Here is a 13,064-nt window from a genome sequence, read left to right as displayed (position 1 = left end):
GGACATTCAATGTGTGCTAACTCCTTCAAACACCACCCTGTGAAGTACAGCATCCTACTTCAGACACAGAAAAGCGTCTCATTCGTCACATGCCCATGGCTCAATAGCTACCAAGCGGTTTGAATGAGATTCAAACCCAAGATTAAAAGGTCTATCTGGGGGCTGGTGCTGTGGCTCAGTTGGTTAATCCTCTGCCTGTGGCGCCGGCATCCCATATGGGCGCCGGTTCGAGACCCGGCTGCTCCATTTCCGATCCAGCTCTCTGTTATGACCTGGGAAAGCAGTGGAAGATGGCCCAAGTCCTTGGGTCCCTGCACCCACATGGGAGACCCAGAAGAAGCTCCTGGCTCCTGGCTTTAGATCGGTGTAGCTCCAGCCTTTGCAGCCACTGGGGAGTGAACCAACAGATGGAAGACCTTTCTCTCTGTCTGTAACTCAACCTCTCAAATAAATAAAATCTTTAAAAAAAAAAAAAAAAAGGTCTATTTGGCACAGATGTCAATGCTCTCACCACTATCTCAGGCTCACAGGCTGGGAAAATTAGCCTTTATGGAATAGAATAAAATGTGGCACTGCCGTCCTAAGATTCAGAATGGCCTCCTGGCACTGGGCAATGTACAGAATTCCTATGTGGCCGCCCTGGGGAAGATACAAGCATGCATGTACATGGGGGAGGGAAAGGATAGGGAGGACATGAATGCAGGCTGTGGAGGGAGGGGGTGAAGGAGGAGGGCATGCATGTACATGGGGGCAGGAGGGGATGAAGGAGGAAGACACTCGCAGATAAAGAGATGGAAAGACAGGATCACAGACGTATTTGAAGGAAGGGGCTGGCATTGTGATGCAGCTGGTGAAGTTGCTGCCTGTGACACAGGCATCCCATATGGCACCAGTTCATGCCCCAGCTGCTTCACTTCTGATCTAGTTCCCTAATGGCTTGGGAAAAGCAGCAGGAGATGGCCCAAGTGTCTGGGCCCCTGCCGCCCACATGGGAGATCCGGATGAAGCTCCTGGCTCCTGGCTTCGGCCTGACCCAGCGCTGGCTATTGCAGCCATCTGGGGGGTGGCCAGTGGATGAAAGATCTCTCTCTCCCTCACTGTAATTCTTTCAAAATACACAAGTAAATCTTTAAAAAGTGAAGAAAGGATATTTCTTTCTCTGAGATATGAGTAAATGAGGAAATGACATGAGATGAAAAGGGGACACAGAAGATCATGCCTCAGGTGACTCAGATTTCAGTAAGGAAGAGATCAAATTATTTGCTACAAAAACCTTTAGGAAATGAGACAAGAAGGGAACATACCACTGAAGACCCAACAGAAGGCAAAAACGGTACAAAAAGAACCAATATCCTTGCATAACTGTCTCTGGCATCCCTCAGGGTTTCAGGGGTCAAACCAACAAAGCTAGTGAGTGATGAGGCTTATTCAGGCCTGGGAACTGATCACAGAAAGTGAAGCATCCTAAGGCCATCAGTAAGAGTTTAGTAAACACCAATGACCACGGGAAAGTGGCTCTAAAGGGGGACAAATGGACTGCATGAATAGAGAAGCTCACCAAGAGAGAGAGGGGAACAGGCTCTGTGGAAAAGTACGAAGCTCAGAGCTCCTGGTAGATGTTTTCTGACACAGAGCTTCAAACCACTTCCCCGGAATCACTGAGCCAGAGTAGGGCTCGGCACCCCCAACCTTCCTACTGACCTTTCAAATCCAAAGCACACAACTGAAAGCCAACAGGCTCTCTAAACAGGCCGCCCTCAGGGCTGTAGAAGAATGAAGGTTGGTGACAGATGAACTAGCCCATGCAAGAATCCAACTGAAGCACGTTCATCCATCTTTTATACTGAACAATTCATTCTACCCCTCAAGATTTTAAAGTTCATTAGGAGGTCAAAAGTCTACAACAAAGGGAAAAACAGATAACGTGTCAGGAGGCAGAATGAACAGTAAACAAATCAGGGAGGCCAACTAGAACCCGTGTGTTACAGACTTTCTACCCCACAATTCCAAAAGGACAGGACTTGCTTCTGCCGAATCACTGGAGAGCTCAGTACTACTTCAAAACGTTGCTCAACTCAGTGTCACTTTAATCTCTCATTTCAACTTTGAGCGCCGCACCCACCTACAGTCAGGGGCTCCTGACACATCGCCCCACTGCAGAGGTGGGCGGGAGAGCGGCCCTGGCAACTTCCCGCAGCTCGCTCTAACAAACCCCGCAAGCAAGACACTACGTTCTTCACGACCCTTACCCCTCTAATAAAGGAGCGAGAACTGAGACTGGCACCAGCCTGGATCTCGCAGAAGACAGCACGCATTACAAGGATCGTTAAGCAACAGCCAACCATCGACAAAGCGCCGGAGAAACCCTGAGCTGAAACAGCTTGTCCTCTATCTTGGTCCTTTTTCAATAAAACAAAGGCTTGTGCGGAGCGGATCGGGAAGCTTCCGTGGGCAACTTCACCCTGAATAAAAGCAGCGCTCATCCTCTCTCGTGCCGTGCCGTGTCCCCTCACACGAGCCTAGCTAGCAGCACTTCCCAGCTCCGCTTCTCCATCTGCAGAACGCACGCCCCCGCCCCCGCCCCGAGACCCGAGACCCGAGACCCGAGACCCGAGACCCCGCGCGCTGCTCCCGCAGCCGTCCAGGTGGGAAGAGCTGGCCGGCCCCGCGGACCACGAGCCTCTCTGAGACCCCACTGGCCGGGCCGTGGGCGAGCCTCCCGGACGGAGGAAACAGCTAGCCGGGGAAGCGGCTGCCCTGCGACGCGAGGCGGGCAGAGCCGGCGGGGCCCGAGGGGCGCGGGGCGCGGGGCGCAGCCCACTCACCTGCCAGACGCCCGCGCCGCCGCCGGAGGCACGAGCGCCGCCCGGGCGCTTCCCCTCCCGCGGCACACAGTCCCGGCGGCCGCCGGAGCGCCAGCACCCGCGAGGCGAGGGCGGCGCCACTGCGGGCAACGCGGCGACGGGACCCGGGCCCAGGGACGCGCACATAGGCGGTGCCGGGGGCCTGAGGAGGCAGCGCCGTGCTGCACCTTCCTCAGCGGGAGCCGCCAGCGCTCCCCGGGAACAGCATCGCGTCGGCCGCGGCCCGCTGCTCCCGGGCCTTCGCCCGCGGCTCCCCCAAGACGGCGGCCGGGCTTCCGGCGGCCACACTCCGCCCCCCTCGCTACTCGGTCTCCGCCATCTTGCCGGAGGCGGGAAGAGGGCCGTGCGCACGCGCGAGGGCGGCGGCCGCAGTGCGCAGGCGCGCCCGCCGCGCCGCCGCCGAGAAGCCCGCGGACGTGCGGGTCCCTGCTGGGCAGTGCTGCAGCCGGGGGCGCGGGTGCTGGCGCGGGTGCTGGTGCGGGGTCTGTTCTTCAGGCCGGTGGCGGGGCGGGCAATCTGAGGACGACCGAAACCCGGCTGCAGCCCCAGAGAAGGCCGCGGTCCGGTGGCGGAGTCGTTGATGACAGAGTCGCTTTGTCATTGGGCCCCCTGGACCCTCCCCCCAGTTGTAATGCACAACCTCGCGCTTCCGGGAGCCGCCCTGGGTGTCGGGTCTTCACCTCGCGTCCCTCGTCCTGTTCACGGCCGGTCAGCGGCCCGGCCGCAGCGGGGTTCTGTTCTGTGCCAGGTTCTGGTGCAGGCCCCCGACTCAGCAACCGGGAACGTAGAATGGCGGCCTAGGGGCCGGCGTCGTGGGCTCGCTAGGGGCTGAGGACGCCGCCCGCGAAGCCAGCGCCCCACTTGGACGCCAGTTCGAATCCCGGCTGCTCCACTTATGATCCAGCTCCCTGCTCAGAGCCCGGAGGCCACAGTGGGGAGTGGGCGCTCCTCATTGCCGACCTTGCTCCTACCCTGCCCCCGTCCCGCCACGCTCTGTCTCTGCACCAAATCCTTTCTTTCCCTGGCACTCAGCAGAGTCTCAGAAGTAGACACCTGAAGTCCGTGGTTGTCACCAGCGGATTCCCACGCCTGCCACACGCCTGGCACAGGAGGTCACCCAGGAAATGTTTGTCTAGTCTGTCAGCTTCCCTGAGTGGTGCCGTGTTGGTTTTCACTTCCTGTTTGTTTATTTATATTTTTTAAGATTTATTTATTTGAGAGGCAGAGTTACAGTGAGAGGGAGAGACAGAGAAGTCTTCCATCTGCTGGTTCATTCCCCAGATGGCCGGAGCTGGACTGATCTGAGGCCAGGAGCCTGGAGCTTTTCCAGGTCTCCCGTGTGGGTGCAGGAGTCCAAGCACTTGGGCCATCCTCCACTGTTTTCCAGGCCATTAGGCAGGGAGCTGGATCGGAAGAGCAATTGAGAGAGAAACCACCGCTGCTACAGGCGGAGACTTCCCTACTGTGCCACAGAGCTGGTCCCCACTTAACCTAAAATAAGGCACTGCCTATGCACATGTCTCCTCAACTAGATGGCTGAGGAGAGAGCGGATTTTCCTGCAGGTTTCAGAGGGACCGTGGCCCTGCCAACGCCCCGATGTCAGGCCATCAGAACCGAGCTCATAAACGTCTTGTTTTCAGCCTTCTGCCCTGAGGGACCCTGTTCCTGTGGTCCTGGGGACTTGATACACCAACTCTGGTAGAGGAAAGAGATGGGGCAGGGAGGGAGGAGGCCCAGGCCACTGCTCCAACCTGGTAGCAACGCAGCTGCCAAACTGCAGGCCGGACTCTGAGCAAGAGTTCCCTCATCCACACAGACAGGGATAATGACAGCCGCCTGCCTCCCTCAGAGATCTGCAGTGATAACTGCCGAGGACTGCTGTGACCAGGAAGGTGCGATGGGTAGAAGGCAGGTTCCCGCCACAGGGAATCTTAGAGTCTGGCTCCGGGGTAAGGTAACTAGCACAGACCAGAGGCCAGGTGTGTGGATCGCGTCTTACAGCTGACACCGAGAGGATCCTGTGCACTGGGGTGGAGAGGGGGCCCCATGCAGGGCCTTCACGGAAGAGGGGTCTATCAGGAGGAAACTGAGTACCCACGGGGTCTTCAGGAGCAGCACTCGACGCTGCCCAGAACTGGTCCCAAGGCACTGACACATAGCCACTGCTGGACAATGATGCCAAGACTGGAGCAGCCGCCACCACTTGACCCAGACACAGGCAGAAGCCACAGCTGCCCTTGAAAACTAGATGGAGTTATCACCACTGCCACTCCTCTCATCGGAACACAGAAGTCACTTCATCTTCACAACACTACCTTCCAGCCTCAAGTGTGGAATGAGGCGAATGATGGACACAACCAAGTCACGTTGACATGCTAGTCACACGCTGCCCAACAGAAATCAAGTATTTGCATAATTTAAAATTTTCTAGTAGCCCCACTAAGGTTTAAAAAGGGGGAAATTAATTCTAATAACATGCTTCATTTAACCCAATATATGCAAAACATCATCACTTCAGCCTGTGGCACTCCAGCCACGCTGCAAGTGCTTGTACATGCTGTGTGGCCATGGCTGCCTCGCTTGACGGCATAGCTGTAAAGCACAGGGAGGTGAAGAATGAGCACAGGAGCCAGGCTTTCAGTGCTGGCAGTGAGAAAGGTGATTTCTGAAACACAAGAAGGTCAGATGTCTTGCAAGTGGAAGGTGAAGTTGAAGGAAAACCAAGGCAGGGTGACAGACAATGGGAAATGGACGAAGGGCTTTGAACATTCATTTTTGTTGCTGTGGATTCATTCTGAGAGGAGGAGCACAGTGGTGGCAAGAGGCGCGGAGTCACCACACAGACCCCAGGAGTTGAGTGAAAGCAGCCAGAGGCGAGCAGCCTGCAGACTCGTTTATTTCAGTTGGTACAGCTGCTTATAGCCAAGGCAGCCAATCCAGTCAAGGGGCGGTCTGTGCCCTAACCAATCACAGCCTGTTGCCAGGGAGGCTCCATTGCCAGTGGCCATCTTGGCATGGCCTTCTCATTCCACCATACATTTTATTGTGAAGAAACTGGAGCCACTGGAGGACTGCAAGTTGTGCTTTAAAAATATTAGGAGGCAGGGCCGGCGCTGTAGTGTAGCAGGTAAAGCCACCACCTGCAGTGCCAGCATCCCATATGGATGCTGGTTTGAGTCCTGGCTGCTTCATTTCCAATACAGCTCTCTGCTATGGCCTGGGAAAGCAATAGAAGATGGCCCAGGTTCCTTGGGCCCCTGCACCTGCATGGGAGACCCAGAAGAAGCTCCTGGCTCCTGGCTTTGGATTGGCACAATTCTGGCCATTGTGGCCAGTTGGGCAGTGAACCAGTGGATAGAAGACCTCTCTCTCTCTCTCTCTCTCTGCCTCTCCTTCTCCCTCTGTGTAACTCTATCAAATAAATAAATAAATATTTTAAAATATATTAGGAAAATACCATGCAGGTGCAAATAAGGATGTTCAGAACACTAAGCTGGGATTAGAAGTCCTGGCCTTTAGCAATGTCTGCTTCCTGTTACGTCTTGGGTGATGTGCCTCTCTGAATCTCTCTTCTCATCTTCAGACGTGGGAAACAGTATCTAACTCAGGCCTCTGGAAAGATTACTGGACATAGTGCATGTGAGCATCTGGCATGTTGTCAGGACTGCCCTGAGAAACAGATGCAATGTGATATAGCACAGATAAGAGGAGATACAGTCTAGGATTGGCTCCTGCAGTTGCAGGGGCTAGATGACCTCAGATCTGCCCTCTGTCCACTGGAGAGCCAGGAAAGCCAGTGGTGGACTCAGGCCGAATCCAAAGTCATGAGAATCGGGGGGCTGGGTCTGAAAGGACTGTCAACATTCTGGGGCAGGAGAAGATGCCACCTACACTGGCGAGGGCAGCCTGTCTCACTCAGTCTGCTGGTTCAAATGCTAGTCCTTTTTGAGACACGCTCCCAGACGCACCCAGAAATAATGTTTAGCAGCAATCCGGGCACCCCTATTCCCCCAAGTTGACCCATAAAGTAAACCATCACACCTGGCAAGCACTTCGTGTCACTGAGATCTATAGGAATCTGAGTATCTGGCTAGGGGCCCACATGAAAATACAACAAAACAGCATCACTGTCACATGAAGAGCCAATGAAAAATCATTCAGATCCCCACCCCCAAAGTAAGACAAAGGTACAGATCGTGCCCGGCCATAAGATAATGCCTGCATTATACTGTTTTCTTACTATTCTGTCCTGCTTACGGATTTTATGTCAGCACTCTACAATGCCCAATTTGTTGTAAACTGCTAAGTCTTGGCATAATTTGTTAAACAGTAATAGCTGGATGTAAGAACAGACATGAGAAGGTGTGAATTCCATTTCCAACGTTCCTGGAATGATCGTAGAACAGCTTGAGCACCGTTCATTACAGAACCAATTACACTTTTATTTTTTCTTCCTCCTCTTGCACCTGCATCAGCTTTCCATTTATAATACAATAAGCCCTGCTAAGCTCCATCTTTTCTTTAAGCTTTTCAACTAAAGCAACTGAGTGTAATAAAGCAAGCAACCAGAGAGGTTGTGCTTTTCCATCTGATGACTGGAAAAAAAGAAAGACACTCCATCTGTGTAGAAATTGACAGTTATCTACATCCAATTCCTGGATATCTGGCTCTCAAATGACACTGAGCATAGAACGACTGTTTCCCTTGGCATTCTTTACCAAAAATGCTATTTATACTTCCAGTCTTTGAAGGGACAATCCCAGTGCAGTTGGAATATCAAGTTAGTAAAGATTTGTCTCATATTTTTCATAATACCAAAGTGTAATATATTTATTGTAGAAAATGTGTAAACTCCAGAAAAATCACAAGAAGAAAGAAAGAAGAACTCACCACCTAAGATAATTATTAACATTTGATGAATTCCTTTACAGGTTTACTTTAAAAATAAACGATGTTTCAGAATTACATCTTTTTCCCTCAACAACAAATCTTCATTTTAAAAAGCCATATTTTGGGGTTGGCATTGTGGCACAGTGGGTTAAGTCACTGCCTGTGATGCCAGCATCCCATATGAGTGCCAGTTTAAGTCCTGGATGCTTCACTCCTGCTTCTGCTCCTTGATAATGCGCCTGAGAAAGCAGCAGCAGGTGTTCCAAGTGCTTGGACCCATGGCTTTACTTGTGGATATTTGGAAGTGAATCAGCAGTTGGAAGATCTTTCTCTCCCTCTTTTTCCTTCTCCCTGCATGTAACTCTCCCTTTCAAATAAATAAATAAATAAATAAATAAATAAACAAACATCTTTTTAAAAACAAAGACCAGTATTTAATGAATTAAATTGAATGAGGAAAACCCAACTGTCTGTTTCACTGAAATCCACTTCCACTTCCTCTTAGAGTTTACAGTTTGGCTGGAGACACTGGTAACTCAGCCCCAGCTGCCAGTCTGAAAAGCTCAAGGAACACCTACCAGACCAAAGCAGCCCCAGAAGCATGCGAAAAGGAGTAAGGTTTGAGGGAAACACCATATGCTGGCACCCACATTCCCTTCCTGCTACTCCAGGACTTGGGGTGGAGGAGGGGTCCGTGGAATGGCACCAGGATCTTCAGTGGGCTGGAGCCAGCTCAGAGAAGGGAGAGTCGGTTGTGAAATTTCAGAGATTTTTATGAGCTGGCTCTTAAATACAACCATTATTAAAATTGTATGACATAAAATGACAATTCAATAAATTATACTTGAAACAAATGTAGTAAGTTCCCCAAATTTGTCATTTTTAAATCATTTTACTGCATTTTGCTATGCCCTATGGTGCTGATGCTACTCCATCTGTTGCACCCATGTGGTGGAAATCCTGCATAATGTTGTGCTACACGTGTCTTTTTATAACTCTGTGTTCAGTGATGTCACATTGATAGTTTGAAATTGGCCAGGATGAGAGCACTTATCAACAAATGCTCCAAATCTGGGCTTGGTTTATTGTTTTGTTGTTGATTTTCTAGAGATGAAGAAAATGTTCACTGTCGAGTGAGCTGAGTGCCATGTCGACAGTTGCTAACACGGGGAGTAGCACAGAGACTGAGGACACACACATCATCATCGTATTCGCTCAGGTCACTCGAATCACTGGCCGACGAGTGAAGCTCCAACGCACCTCTTGTCGTTTCGTGTTCATCTTGCTCATGGACGTCCATGAAGAACATTAGCCAATATTCTGTCAAAAGTGTTTGCTGTTCACAGTGACGGGTTGGCCGCAGGTACAGAAGTTCAGCAGAGTCACCGAAACCCGAGACTCCATCGGCGGTGAAACTCGCATGAAAGAACACTGCTCATTTGACTAGTAATTCTACACCATGTGCTATGTACTCTTATTTTAAGCTTTTAAAAGTTATTTGACAGAAGAGTGACAGAAAGATCTTCCATCTGCCAGTTCATTCCTTAGATGCCTACAACAGCCAGGGCTGGGCCAGCCAAGGGCCAGGAACCAGGAATTCTATCCAGGTCTCCTTCTGGGTGGCAAGCACTCAAGCACTCCAGCTATCACCGGCTACCTCCCAGGTGCATTAGCAGGAAATTGGAATGGGAGCATAGCTAGGACTCCAACCAGGCACTGCAACATGGGATGCAGTCCTCTTAACCGCTGTGCCAAACACCTCAGCCAGATATGCAGCAAAATTGAAAGGAAACCCCTGTGTGTGTGTCTATGTGATGTGTATGTGTGCTCGTGTGTGTATTTGTATCTATGTGCGTATATGTGTGTATGTATGTCTGTATGTATGTATACATGTGTGTCTGTGCATGTATGTATATGTGTATGTATGTGTATATGTGTGTATATATGTGTATGTATGTCTGTATGTGTATATGGATGCATGTATATATGTGTGTCTGTGCATGCATGTATGTATATGTGTATGTGTATATATGTGTGTATTCTGTATGTGTATATGTATGTCTGTATATATATGTGTGTCTGTGTATGTATATGTATGTATATATGTGTGTCTGTGTATGTATATGTATGTCTGTATGTATATATGTATGCGTATATGTGTGTCTGTGTATGTATGTATGTATAGGTGTGTATGCATGTGTATATGTATGTATATATATGTGCTAATGTATGTGTGTGATCTATGTGTGTGTCTATGTGTATGTATGTGTATGTCTGTATGTGGATATGTATGTATATATATGTGTGTCTGTGTATGTGTATGTATGTATGTATATATGTATGCGTATATATGTCTGTGTATGTATGTGTGTATGTATATGTGTGTGTATGCATGTGTATATGTATGTGTATATATGTTTGTCTATATGTGTTAATGTATGTGTGTATATATGTGTGTATGTGTATGTATGTGTATGTCTGTATGTGGATATGTGTGTGTATATATGTGTGCGTATGTATGTGTATATGTATGTATGTGTGTGTATGCATGTCTATGTGTATGTATGTGTGTGTGAGAGAGTTTCAGAGCACTGGGTGCTTAAGACAGCACTGGTCAGGAGCCAATGCTTCCTTCTGCCTTACTTGCCCTTGGCCTTGCCCTTGCCCTCGGCCCAGCCCCAGCCCCAGTGATCTCTCTCAGCCAGGCGTTATGAGGGAGACACAGGGCCAGGGTGGGGGAAGGCTGAAGAGGGCAGAACAGAAGGGAGGAACAGAGAGGTGTCCTGGCCAGGCCTGGGTGGTGTCTGCCTCCTCCTGTCCTTCACCACTGCCAGCACTGTCTATGGAGAATGCGGTACCCGCTGCCCAGTGCTGAGGACTCCTGGAGGCACAAACACAGGAGGGCAGTGACCGTGCCGCCTCTGGGTCAGAGATTTTAGGGCTTTGTGTTTAACATTTGAAAATGTGAGATAGTAGTTACACATGGTGAAAGTCACCGGTTCGGAGTACAGCCCTGTGAGCGCTGACAAACGCGTTTCTCCTGGAACTGGCACCACAGTCAAGGAGGAGAGCATTCCCACGGCCCTGGGGTCTCTCCTGCCACTGCCGGTGCTGCCAGCACTGACGTTTCTGGCCCTCTCCTTCAGTTTTACCAGGACGCCGTGGAAAGCCTTGGTCTAGATGTCATGGAGACCCCGGATGGCTGCGTGAGGCAGGGGCTCTTGGCTTTTTCCTGCGTTACCTGAGTGCGCTGCGCTTGTTACCTGTCCCCTGGACGAAACACATTTGAGTTAGCACCCTGCAGGCAACTACGAAGTCGTCTGCTCTCAGTGTCTGTCTGTGGGCTTTTGTACAGATACACACTTTAATATCCTTTGAGCAGTACCTAGGAATGCAATTTTTGGGTCATGTAGGATTTAACTTCAGAAGAGACCACCGATGGTGCAAATTAAATGATGCTGAGTGTTTGGGATGTGCTTCCTTTCCATCTGCAGGTCTTCTTTGTTGAAGTGTCTGTTCAAATTGTTTTCCCATTCTTAAATAGAATTTTTTTAATTCCTGAGTTTTGAGTGCTCTTTATGTATTCTGGATATGTCTTTTAGCAGATATGCATTTCAAAAATATTTTCTTCCAGTCTGTAGCTTGTATTTTTATTTTAGTAATGTTTTTTGAAGAGCAGAAGTTTTAAATTTTTATGAAGTCAAGCTATCAGATTCTTTCATGGATGTTTTTGGCATTGCATCTAAGAAATCTTTGCCTACTCCAAGAAGACAAAATTTTCTCCTGTGATTTTTTTTCCTAGAAGTTGATGGTTACAGGTTGTCTACTTAAGTCAGAGGTGGAGAGCATCGAGCCCATGGGCTGAATAAGGCCTGAGAAATTATTTGCTTTGGCCCTGGCAAGGCAACAAGAGGTGGAACTTGAAAAATCAATAAATCTATAGCAGGCTAATTTTTAGGCTGGTAATTTTGTATGGCCTGTGAGTGATATAAACATCCAAATGGCCTTGGCAGATTAGACCTATGATCTATTTCTTGGGTAAAAAATTAGGCCTCTGATCTAAGTTTTTGGATATGGTACAAGTCAAGGTTCTTATTTAGTTGTTTATTCTGCACATGGATATCCAATTGTTTCACTGTCATTTACTGAAAAGACTAGTCATTCTTTTTTTTTTTTTAATTTAATTTATTTGACAGAGTTAGACAGTGAGAGAGAGACAGAGAGAAAGGTCTTCCTTCTGTCGGTTCACTCTCCAAATGGCCACCATGGCCAGCGCTGCGCTGATCTGAAGCCAGGAACCAGGTGCTTCTCCTGGTCTCCCATGCGGGTGCAGGGCCCAAGGACTTGGGCCATCCTCCACTGCACTCCCGGGCCACAGCAGAGAGCCGGACTGGAAGAGGAGCAACCGGGACCAGAATCCAGTGCCCATATGGGATGCCGGCGCCGCAGGCAGATGATTAACCAAGTGAGCCATGGCGCCGGCACCCCAAGACTAGTCATTCTTTTTTGACTTCTCTTTTCACTTCTGTTGAAAATCATTTGTCAACTGACCAGATATATGAGGGTACTTCCAAAAGTCCACAGACGGCTGGTGTTGTGGTACGGTGGGTTTGAGTCCCAGCTGCTCCACTTCCTAACCAGCTCCCTGGTAATGCACCTGCCCAAGTACTTGGGCCCCTGCCACCAGGTGGGATAGCAAAATGGAGTTCCTGGCTCCTTTTTCTCTACTGTTGTGGACATTTAGGGTGTGAACCAGAGGATGGAAGATCTCTTCCTCCCTCTGACGCTCTCTCTCTCTCTGTCAACTGCCTTTGAGACAAATAAAATGAATCTTTTTTTTTTAATTCCATGGAAAAATGGGATGGAAAGATAAGCTTATTTTGGCACAAACCATTTTCAAATCCAGTTTTCCATGTACTCTTAAAATACTCTTTGTTTAGATATGGTTGTGGCACGGTTTTTAAACGACAGCTTCTGTGTGTGTGTGTGTCGGGGGGAGGTTAGGAGCTATGCTTTTTGGGAGAGGAAAGCGAATCTCAGGGGTCAGTGTTCCCAGGGATGAGCAAGTCCTGGGCAGGAAGCTGGTGGGAGGCTCAAGGCCAGACATGCTGCAGCCTGAGCTGGGGGAGACAACAGCCTCCTTCTACCCTGCCCATTGCACACTTCTGCACCTGAACACGAGGCCCTCCTGATGGACGCAGAACCTTCCCTTTCCTCCCAAAAGACACTTTAAGAAGTGTTTTAGGCCAACTGGAATATCATATACGCTTCTAAGGATATAGGCAAAACAGCCAAGTCTCTCTCTCTCT

At 49.6% G+C, this 13,064-nt stretch overlaps 1 protein-coding gene across 38 annotated transcripts in view; it reads right to left on the bottom strand.

The window, feature by feature from the left end:
* The window catches only part of APC (APC regulator of WNT signaling pathway), a 182,287-nt gene that overhangs the window by 119,785 nt on the left and 49,438 nt on the right, over positions 1 to 13,064 (bottom strand). For 17 of the 38 annotated variants that reach the window (XM_008248396.4, XM_070075974.1, XM_070075991.1 and 14 more), the window contains exon 1: positions 2,826 to 3,110. The exons of 6 other annotated variants lie outside the window; for them this stretch is intronic. Coding sequence is in view for 15 of the 32 variants with exons in the window: in XM_008248395.4 (XP_008246617.1) it covers positions 2,826 to 2,990 (165 nt within the window). In the remaining 17 variants the exon portion in view is untranslated. Of the gene's footprint in view, positions 1 to 2,825; positions 3,204 to 13,064 lie in introns of those variants that run through there. 15 more of the 38 variants (XM_008248398.4, XM_008248400.4, XM_051834517.2 and 12 more) reach the window with 2 other exon arrangements.

Source organism: Oryctolagus cuniculus, chromosome 6 (assembly GCF_964237555.1).
Source record: "Oryctolagus cuniculus chromosome 6, mOryCun1.1, whole genome shotgun sequence".
In the NCBI taxonomy this organism is placed as follows: Eukaryota; Metazoa; Chordata; class Mammalia; order Lagomorpha; family Leporidae; genus Oryctolagus; species Oryctolagus cuniculus.
This window is presented reverse-complemented; position numbering and strand designations above follow the sequence as displayed.